The following is a 10,752-nucleotide window of genomic DNA, read 5'->3' as shown; positions in this document are numbered from 1 at the left end:
CCAAACATCCTGATGCAGGCTGAAGCGAGTAGGCTGTTGGTAATTTATATACACGTTTAGGCATTAAGCACTGGTCACCAGCTTCCAGTGTTACATATTTTTGCTATTAACCATCCAATACCTGATAGGCAAGCTCTTTTATCACGGTTGTTACGTCCCGCGAGGCCCATCTCCAGCTCTGCAGCGGTGTAGAGCCTGGGCCCTTGTTTTTAGCATTTGGACATCCGCTTATCCGATCCAAAAACACCTGATAATACTCAGCCTAAATAGAACCCCCTCAAGCGAAGAACTTCGGTGCATAACAAGTCATACCACTGCATTTATATAAAGCTAAAAGAGTAAGACCGTCAGTAAGCCGTCTGAACTAGAGGTATTCGCCTTTCCCAAATAGTCGTAATAGCCGGAATGGCTCGTAAACTTAGTCTACTGGCTCTTGCAAGCCTTATTTCGCTGTCAGTTCAGCAGAATTGCGCAGCATTATTGTGAGCACACTGAACGCCATGATATCTTCTACCTCATCTACTAACTCGAGTTTAGTGGCCAATGTGGAGGTAATGGATGGGCCGGCCCAACATGCTGCGTTTCTGGCGCCCAGTGCACTTACGTGAACGACTTCTATTCTCAGTGTCTTGCCTCAACTGTATGAGTTTCTACAGCTATTGTGAGACGTTTTCTAACCAAGTATAGGGTGGCGGCAGTACTACTAGTAGATCATCAACTTCATCCAGCTCAGTCTCGAGATCTTCATCTACCAGCTCAGTTTCCAGATCCTCATCTGCCGGCTCCTCGCCTGGGGGCGGCTCACCAACTGGTGGCGCTTCCACGTATACCACGACCGATACTGCTACGGTTGCTCCTCATTCCCAGTCTCCTTACCCAAGTATTGCTGCCTCTAGCTGCGGGTCCTGGACTCTAGTGGATAATGTTTGCTGTCCATCATATTGTGCCACTGATGACACATCCGAGTTCTGCACGGGTGGCTGCACCTGTGCCACGCCACCTTCGGCGGATTGCAAATCAGGAACTATGTACCCGGAAGTCCACCATGTAACTAGCAATGAGACTTGGCACTACAGTGTAAGGCGACTACACCTGCCACCCTTTATTCTCCTGAGACGTGCTGACTGTCGAGGCTCCAGAGATCTACGCATTTCGGCTTGACAAGCGGCGGAGCCTGTGGCTTTGGCCTCTATGGTCTCTGCACCAAAGGCAGTGTTACCGCGAGCTGGACAGATCCTATGTTGGGATCAACTTGTGATGCTTTCTGCACAGCCTACCCCTTACTTTGCAAAGATCCTACGGGCACTACTCTTCGCGGCAACTTTGCAGCACCAAACGGAGATTACTATTCGCAGGTAAGAGACACTTCTCATTATTTTGCTACTGATCTAATGTCAAGATAGTTTTGGTCTTCTCTGCCAGGAGCTCTAGATAACTACCTGTCTTGTGGCGAATGCATTGAGCTCATCCAGACAAAACCAGACGGAACCGACTATGCTGTAGGAGAAGCTGGCTACACCGATCCGATCACACTGGAAATAGTAGACAGCTGCCCTTGTAGCGCAAATTCCAAGTGGTGCTGTAAGACATTCGGTTTAGACTTAGCGAGAGCACTGACTAACTTGCCATAGGTGGCCCCGGTGCCGATCATTGTGGAGAGATCGATTTTAAATATGGCTGCCCTCTTCCGGCCGACAGCATTCATCTCGATCTCTCGGACATTGCCATGGGCCGCTTGCAGGGCAACGGTTCACTCACTAATGGTGTAATTCCGACTCGATACAAGAGAGTCGCTTGCCCCAAACTTGGAAATGTTTATATATGGCTTCGAAATGGCGGGGGGCCGTACTATTTTGCTCTGACAGCCGTGAATACTAATGGACCCGGATCGGTCACCAAGATTGAGATCAAGGGTGCAGGCACCGATACTTGGGTAGCTTTGGAACATGATCCAAACTACACCAGCAGTCGCCCACAAGAACGATATGGAAGCTGGGTAATTCCACAGGGTTCAGGACCTTTCAATTTGCCTGTTGGAATACGCCTTACCAGCCCAACGGGGGAGCAGATTGTTAATGAACAAGCCATAAAGACATTTACTCCACCAGCGACAGCAGATCCCAACTTCTATTACATCGACATCGGTGTACAGTTTAGTCAAAATTAAGAATGGACGCTTGGGCCAATTGATGTTTTATCTCACTTGGAATGACTTCCTTGGTATATATTTTCAGCGGCCATTAGAATATATATGCGCATCTATTTCTGACATCATTTCTGACTTAATGGTCTCATCGTGCAACACATCTGAAGAAGTCGCCATGTCATGCGGCTGTAAATGGGGGTGTATTAGACAAACATCAGCCACTGGAAATACACTACTGAATAGATATTAACAAGACATGGTCCTTTCAACTTCTGTTCCGCTAACGGCTACCGACGTTTAAGATATTCCTTCTCTCATTAGAACGAACTCAATTCGCACCACCACTTAAAATGACAACCCTAAACACGACCAATTGTTATGAAAATACGACCATTTATTTATGTTGCTGTGATAATAATGATGAAGCATCTTCATTATCTACTTGAGAAGTTGGCGGCTGGATCCGACACATCGGGCTAGGATTACTTTGTAGGTTAGGCCCGGCCGTTTTACCATGGGCGGGATCAGCAAACAATGTGAGGGCTTAACTGCAGGCTTGGTTCAACGATGGCGATGTTAGTATAAGGAGCTGTGGGTTACTTGTAATATGATGATCTTACATCAAAATTAATTAATGATACTGAACATTCAGAAACTGATTGAATAAAACTAAAGACGATAAATTGTATGAATGGGGGTGTATCAAAACTATAATAGCCATTTGGAAGTTGATGTTTGAACGTCCAATTTGCCCCCTCAAAAGGACACCAAATTTCGACCCAATGGCTTTCCATTCATAGGAGACTACAGAGTGCTTTGCATTGAAATTGAGACCATATGATGATTTCGTCTTCTGAGTGGAATTTCCCGGATTCTCATCATCAAGTGTGGCATCCCCGGTCTAGCGGTATCTGCAATGTTTGTGGGGTGCATCGGCTAAAGTCCCGATAGCGCCATCCATTGCCGGTTTGCCGAGACGATGCTGGGGATACAGATTCACGTTGACTACGCCTTTCTCTTATTAGTCAAGATGGTGGAATACCCCTCTCATAAGATTCTCTAGTTATGGAAAAAGAGATAATTGACTGGGCCAATGAAGTTGATGATGCTCCAAAGGCTTACATTGAGCGAAAATAGGAATGCGGGCGGGTTCAGGATACCGGGATGAGTTTGCAACAGGCACCGGCGCAACGATGGAGCCATTGCTCCTATGAATCCTGGGGTTGTCAAGCATTTAGCATACTCAACTTGCTGACGAGGAGTACTGTACATGGTCATAATGCATGAGTAAGGAGAAATATATATAAGTCACAGTTGTAGAAATCCCGCGGAGAAGTAGTAATGAATGATCAAGGTTATTTAAGCGTCGTTGACATACCGTAATATCATTCTTTCTCTACATTACCATTACTTACTCGCTATACTCTCCCAATACCAGCTATAGTTCCCCGATGACTTCTTCCGCCGATGTCTCAAAACGTACTTGAAAATGGTGTGGAACTAGATCACATAGTTCCGGCTAGAATAAGGAACCGATCTATGATTGAGGTAACATCGGCCAATAGAAGATTCATGACAAGAGGCCAAGCGCCGGACGCAAAACAGCTGAAAAGTGGATTTATGTCGATGGCAATCCAGTAGGAGACACCTACTTTCGTCACAATAAGGAAAATGGTAGGGGAGCTTTGGGATGGAGAGAAGCCATTCCGATGTAAAAATATAGGGAACTATATCCGAAAAACATACATTAATTGTTAGAAGTATTGACTACAAGACGTAGTTTATTATTCTAGATTGAGTTACGAGTTCAGCTCTGCTGTGTCAACCAACCGTGCTGTCATGCATAGGTACGTTTAGTAGTTGCATGATGATAAGAGGTATAACTTTGAGGCTTGCAAACACTGGCTACGTATAGCCTGTTGGTCAATATCCCAACTATTTCGAGGGCATAGTACTTCTTTGTAGAAGTTCGGGAACATTTTTCGCCGCAGCATCATATAGCCATGCAGAGAAAATAGTTCTTCTAGCGCATAGTACTAGTTGCTAGGCAAGTCCAACTCCAAAATCCGCTGACTGCTGAAGCTAATGCCTCAGTGACATCTCACCGACAGATATGTCTACAGCGCATGACATCAATAGTAACAAATATATTTGTCATCTAGAATTATGATCAAATTCATCTTCACTGTAGAGTTCTTATACATCCGTTTAACCAACACCGAAACTTCTCGCTATTTTAGATGCCTTGAATCAGTGTGCGCGATTGGCTTGGTGTTGATTGAACCCCTGCCTCATCTCCGCAAAAAGCGTCATCGCGGATAAAAAGGCTAAATGGCCCAACCTCAGATGCCTTGCGACAAGGATTCGAATATGTGTATAGAATAGTGGCCGGATAAATGTACGAGTATCCATTGTAAGACCAAAGTCAGAGCACGAGAGGGGGCTCTGAAGAGCAGTTGACATAAAATGGACGTGTTGGGAGTTGGTAATTTTCCCCCTTTGATCCAGACGAGCAGTGTTCTGAGACTCAATCTTCCCAGTCAATCTCTTTTTCAACTCATTCAAGATGATGTCCACTGTATCGGTTGTCTTGGCCTTGCTAGGTCAAAGCTCAGCATGGTCATACAACACCAACTCTCAATACAAAGCTAATATTAAGATCAACGCTCGTCAAACTTATCAGACTATGATTGGAGGCGGCTGTTCTGGTGCTTTCGGTATTGCTTGTCAACAGTTTGGGTCTTCCGGCTTATCGCCCGAAAACCAACAAAAGGTCACTCAAATCCTCTTTGACGAAAATATTGGAGGTCTGTCTATTGTCCGAAACGACATTGGATCCTCCCCAGGAACCACTATTTTGCCAACTTGTCCCGCCACTCCAGAAGGCAAGTTCAATTATGTCTGGGATGGCAGCGATAATTGCCAATTCAATCTCACCAAAACGGCTCTCAAGTATAATCCCGACCTCTTTGTTTATGCCGATGCTTGGTCTGCTCCTGGATGTATGAAGACGGTTGGAACAGAGAACTTGGGTGGACAAATATGTGGTGTACGTGGCACCAATTGCAAGCACGATTGGCGCCAAGCATATGCCGATTATCTCGTTCAATACGTCCGGTTCTATAAGGAAGAAGGTATCGATGTCTCTCTTCTGGGTGCCTGGAACGAGCCTGACTTCAACCCTTTTACCTATGAGAGTATGCTGTCAGACGGATACCAGGCTAAAGACTTCTTGGAGGTCTTATATCCTACACTCAAAAGGGCTTTCCCCAAAGTGGATGTCAGTTGCTGTGATGCAACTGGCGCAAGACAAGAAAGAAACATTCTCTACGAGCTTCAGCAAGCGGGCGGAGAGAAGTTTTTTGACATTGCGGTTTGTTCTCCATTACGCCCCTCTCAAAGCTAAACGTCGATGTGATATCTGACCGAGTTCCAGACGTGGCACAACTACCAGAGTAACCCTGAGCGCCCATTCAACGCTGGTGGAAAGCAAAACATTATGACAGAATGGGCTGATGTAAGATAACGCCCAAAGATTTATTTTGCTATTTACTCACACGCGTCATAGGGTACCGGTCCGTGGAATAGCACTTGGGACTACAGCGGCCAACTTGCGTACGTATCTTTTGTACCAAAATAGTCCTCATTTCTCTCTAGGTCGATGCTAACAATTCATGTCAGTGAGGGCTTTCAATGGGCGTTGTATATGCACAACGCTTTTGTAAATAGCGACACCTCGGGTTACACTCACTGGTGGTGCGCACAGAACTCCAATGGCGACAATGCTCTCATTCGGCTTGATCGCGACAACTACGAAGTATCATCTCGACTCTGGGCTTTTGCACAATATTTCCGATTTGCTAGACCAGGGTCTGTACGCATTGATGCAACAAGCGACGTAGAAAACGTCTATGTAACCGCCTATGTCAACAAAAATGGTACTGTGGCAATCCCCGTCATCAATGCAGCTCATTTCCCTTACGACTTGACTATCGATCTGGAGGGCATCAAAAAGAGAAAATTGAGCGAATACTTGACCGATAATAGCCACAACGTTACTTTGCAGAGTCGGTACAAGATTAGTGGCAGCAGCCTCAAGGTGACGGTTGAGCCAAGGGCTATGAAGACGTTCTGGTTGGAGTAAGCAGTGGTCTAGTGTAGCACACTCATAATCAGCATCTTGAAAGATGATAATGCAGTAGTCGGGTCGATATTGGTTATTTCCCATCTAATATACATAATTCTCTATACGTAGTAGTATGAATAGCCGAATTATAGTAACATTCTCCCAGAATATCAGCTTAAGGATTTGGGAACGAATATCGTGATGGTTGACTCGCTCCGCGGCGGGCTAAGCGCATGCTGATAACTTGAGTTGGCTGTAATATCCGGATATCCACAGTAACGCGTGCGATTTGATCTACGCATAAGATTCATCTATCCATTGTTCTCTTCCAATGCTGACTCCGCAATCATTCCCGAACAGTGAGTTGGTCTTGAGCTACCTAGTCATCGGAGAGGGTTCTTAGCGGAGCAGTAAAGTATTAAAAAGTAGCATTGATTGATGACTTGCAACTAAACCCACAACAACATAGAGCTACAAAATGTTTACCTCGCAATATAGCCATAAGATCACAAAACGACAAAACTAACGGATCTGTATGATACGACTGTAGCATAATTTTTTTCGGTCAAGCCCTGCAGGGTATGATTAACGTACATACAGTAAGGCGCGCGTGCATTAGCCTTGGGGCTTCTGAGTCAACGATTTAAAGGGCATCAAATTCCCGGCCTAGTCTGGATATGTCTTTTCTAATTGGCCATCAACCTGCGTTTCCTAGTGACATTCCAGTACAGGCTTTTAATAAACGTATCGATAATTTCCAAATTCGTTACACTAAGTGCGATCTGGAGCTTGCGTATATACATTATCCCCGTTTTCTCGAACATTCACGCGGCTGTTTATTCTTCCTTTCTCTGCGGGGTCAATTTGGCTTCGCTGGCCCCTCACAACATTGAGATCGCGCTACGAGTTAGCAGGTACCTACTGAGAAGCATGTTTTTGAGCCACTCCTGAGTGCTGTATACCTAGAAACGCTAGCTAAAGTGGACGGGAAGATGGTACTCTATACTTGGGGCTGTCGTAACAGGAACTTGGCTCAACTACAGCAATCCTCTTGGGAAGGCGGGGTAACAGATCGTTTATTCCCCAAAGTGATGTGAGCGTAGCTACTTGCGAAAAACTGTAACTTCCAAAGAGAGCATCAGATCTTCTGCTAGAGAATTCTTTTAATGAACCGGGGAGTGTATTTGATGGATGTTTAATATAGTATTTGGGGATATTAAAAGAGACTTGCCACACGCTGCAGACCATTCCAGGTTGAGACATTTAAAGCTCTGACTCACCGGCGAAAGGCTGCAATTACGTCCTAGCTGTATGTAGTACGTAGTACATGTGTAAGCTCATTCGGTACGGAGCACATTTTGAACTTCCTACCGGCCTAGATTAGGGAGTATATAGGTAGGCACTACTATTATTTATTATCGGGGAAAGAACCTATACAATAAATAACCTTGCCCTTTGTTTCGATATCTTACCACTTCTTCTATTGACGGGCAATTCTTTGAACAACTCACGCACACACTCCGGATAGATAGTCCGCCGCCTTTATATTTTGTTCAGGTTGTCGCATCAAATCTCCGGTTCCCAATCATGTCGGCAGAAGAGACGAATAAACGGATCCAAGAGACGGTGCAAAAAGAGCTGGAAGGTACAGATTATGCTGTATCATCTTTCACACCTCTGTCTGGGGGGACTGCAAACTTCATTTACCACGCCAAACTTCAGAAGCCTCTGCCAGACGGTGTGTCCGAGGTTGTGCTGAAACATGGCGAAGCATATGTTGCCCAACATCCCGACTTCAAACTGAAAATGGTTCGATGCGTGAGTTCTCCCATCGGTCTTCCACACACCTTAGAAAAGCTCAAGTACTAATACTCAATTCGTGCGCATTTTTTGTTCATTAATAGAACATTGAAGAGGAAGGCCTACGATTCCTCTCACAATTTCCACACGTGATTTCGTCGACATACGAAATTGGGACTCCGAAACTGTACCACTTCAACCCTGAAAGTAGTACTCAGATTCAGGAATACGTGTCTAATGCTGTCAATCTCAAAGACTATGCTCTCCGCCACTATCAACCTGCTACTTCTGAGGCAGTCAAACCACAATGCCTTCAACTTGGATTGGGTTTAGGTCGGTGGCTGCGGGAATTCCACAATTGGAGCGACCAGCCAGAGCAGCAGGGCCTGCGTGATCTGTTCGCACAGAATACAGACATGCGGAACATCAAAAAGCTCATCAATTATGACCAACTGCTTGGAAGGGTGAACATGTTCCCAACCATTCTACAGGAGTACAAGGACGTTTTGCAGGAAATTGTAAAGATGGCCACGGCTGAATTGGTAGAAGAGAGCCAACTGAGTGCAATCCATGGTGACTTTTGGACCGGCAAGTAAGTTGAGAGTGCAACATAGTTCATGCAACGTCTCGCTGTTGGTACGAGAACTGACCTTTTCTTACTTATAGTGTGCTGCTGCCAAATATTACTTTTGCAGATGGCCAGCTGGTTCCAGTTCGGATTATTGACTGGGAAATGGCGCAGGTCGGTGTACGAGCCGAAGACCTCGGCCAGCTGATTGCCGAACTATGGCAGCTGAAACTATACAAGGATATTGATGCCGCCCTCTGGATTATTCGCGGCTTTGTAGAGGGATACGGCAAGCTTGATACTGATGTCATCTTCCGCGTGCTCATTCATGTCGGTGCTCACCTAGTATGCATTGGATCTACGACGCCTGGATGGGGGACACCGGAGGAAGGTCGGAATATTGCCAAGATCGGAAGAGACGTCTTGCTTAGCGCTTGGAGGAAAGACGCGAAAGCATTTGAAGAGCATGATCTTCAATGCCTCTTTGCTTAGTATGAATGACTGAGAATACAAAAGTCAATATTTGCTTTGTCTTTGGATCTTGGCATCAACGTTTGTAAAGTTGAGCAAAATCTTGACGGGCAAAGTATCTTTTTCGTCAGTTGGCCTAACATCTATATGTATTCTTTTATTTAAAGAAGTTGAAAATGCGGTTCAAAATCGCTACAACTCCATGCGCTCTTCCCCAATGAATTTTACGTCGTACCGTCGTTGTCCACGCCATACTTTACTTAGGGAATTAAAGCCTGCAACAGCCCGACAAACGTCGCTAATCATTGCTCCCGGGCCACTAGAGAATACTATGGTTGGTCCATCAATTGTGCTCACTAGGAAATCGCTAATTAATTTAGCAACATCTGGGCGCCGATTGCCATTGATCCCATCGCTTTGATGTAGACATGGGCTTCGGGCCCTGCCATTTGTCGCTCCTGATGTTACGACACTTGTTGCGTCTTTCACATGAATATCAGTGGGATTGAGCTTCTTTCCCTTAGACTCGATCTTAGTTGCAATGCCCTGAGTGACGAAAATATTGATGTCAAGATTCATGTCCTCAGGAGCTTGTTGAAGGATGTTCAGCTCTGTTTTGACCCATTTCAGATCTCTTATCTCCTCAATGCACCATATTAGACTAAATTTAGCTCGGACAGGACGCGGAGATTGTGCAAGCTGCAGTAAAATTGGTAAAACGTAGGTGATACCAGTGCCCCTCGCAACACAGAGAACATTGCTGTGAGGCTCGATGTTGTCCACAGTGTGTGATCCATATGGGCCAGTCAATTTTACTGGTGTCGTTTTACTATCTGGATACACTGCTGGGCTTTATTTGCTTACACAGAGCTGAGCAATCTTTTTGGTCTCTCCATGTTTTGCGCGGATGATGTATGAATGCTTCACGCGTCCAGCTTCAACTCGGGGTGCATTAAGAGGAGTCAACGGGTGCGATTGCCAAGTACTGCTTTCAGGAAAGTATAAGTAGTAATGCTGGCTGACTGCCCAAGGATCTTGATAATTTGCTAGATCAAGCCGGTGCACATCTCCATATTTGGGTTACGGAAATAATGTGATGTCGGCAGTACAGGTTCGAAATCCTACAGGCCCAGAGTCAAGAATGTGATAATGAAGGAGACCTGTTCTCATGAGACGACAGCCGCGATCAATGAACCAGAAAATAAGAGAGGGTAGCATAAGGCATTTGAGTTTATCCCAATGGCCTCAACAGCCTCCAATGTATAGCATAGCCAGACTGTAATGAAGCTTGCGGAAAACTTCATATACAGTAAGACGAATGCCCCACGTTGTACTCAATCCAACAAGCAATGTCAAAATTGTCATCGAAACGATTCCCCAAACGAGATATGTTTCGACGACTCATTGCCGCGCCACGAGAGGCCGCGGTTGTTAGAGGCGAAGTATTATATAACCTAGCTAGTGGTGTAAAAGGCTGAAGCTCTGGTATGGTACTCCTGTAAGAAAAGACAGCTCAGATTCCTGATTAGCGAGCATCGCCAATAATGGTGTGAGTGCGTAGGCTAGAACACCGATACGATCGGACCATGGACCAAGTGTAGTACGGGTATTATAAACGCCTGGGAGATTCTTGACAGGTGT

The 10,752-nt window shown here is 45.4% G+C and overlaps 3 protein-coding genes across 3 annotated transcripts; all 3 read left to right on the top strand.

Moving 5' to 3' along the window:
- Nucleotides 1–405: 405 nt before the first annotated feature.
- T069G_07736 (fungal cellulose binding domain-containing protein) lies at nt 406–2,167 on the top strand (the record flags this gene model as incomplete). Its single annotated transcript, XM_056174946.1, has 6 exons — nt 406–482; nt 538–640; nt 688–1,077; nt 1,140–1,355; nt 1,404–1,581; nt 1,632–2,167. 6 exons carry the CDS (start codon nt 406–408, stop codon nt 2,165–2,167), a joined length of 1,500 nt encoding a protein of 499 aa, XP_056025895.1.
- Nucleotides 2,168–4,712: 2,545 nt separating this feature from the next.
- On the top strand, nt 4,713–6,290 carry T069G_07735 (glycosyl hydrolase family 30 TIM-barrel domain-containing protein; the record flags this gene model as incomplete). Its single annotated transcript, XM_056174945.1, has 4 exons — nt 4,713–5,519; nt 5,583–5,663; nt 5,715–5,761; nt 5,828–6,290. 4 exons carry the CDS (start codon nt 4,713–4,715, stop codon nt 6,288–6,290), a joined length of 1,398 nt encoding a protein of 465 aa, XP_056025894.1.
- Nucleotides 6,291–7,859: 1,569 nt separating this feature from the next.
- On the top strand, nt 7,860–9,132 carry T069G_07734 (phosphotransferase enzyme family domain-containing protein; the record flags this gene model as incomplete). The annotated part of the gene is made up of 3 exons (XM_056174944.1): nt 7,860–8,090; nt 8,177–8,664; nt 8,739–9,132. The coding sequence occupies 3 exons, from the start codon at nt 7,860–7,862 to the stop codon at nt 9,130–9,132; spliced, it is 1,113 nt and encodes a 370-aa protein (XP_056025893.1).
- Between the last annotated feature and the right edge of the window lie 1,620 nt (nt 9,133–10,752).

The sequence above is a fragment of the Trichoderma breve genome, chromosome 5, assembly GCF_028502605.1.
Source record: "Trichoderma breve strain T069 chromosome 5, whole genome shotgun sequence".
Lineage (NCBI taxonomy): Eukaryota > Fungi > Ascomycota > Sordariomycetes > Hypocreales > Hypocreaceae > Trichoderma > Trichoderma breve.
This window is presented reverse-complemented; position numbering and strand designations above follow the sequence as displayed.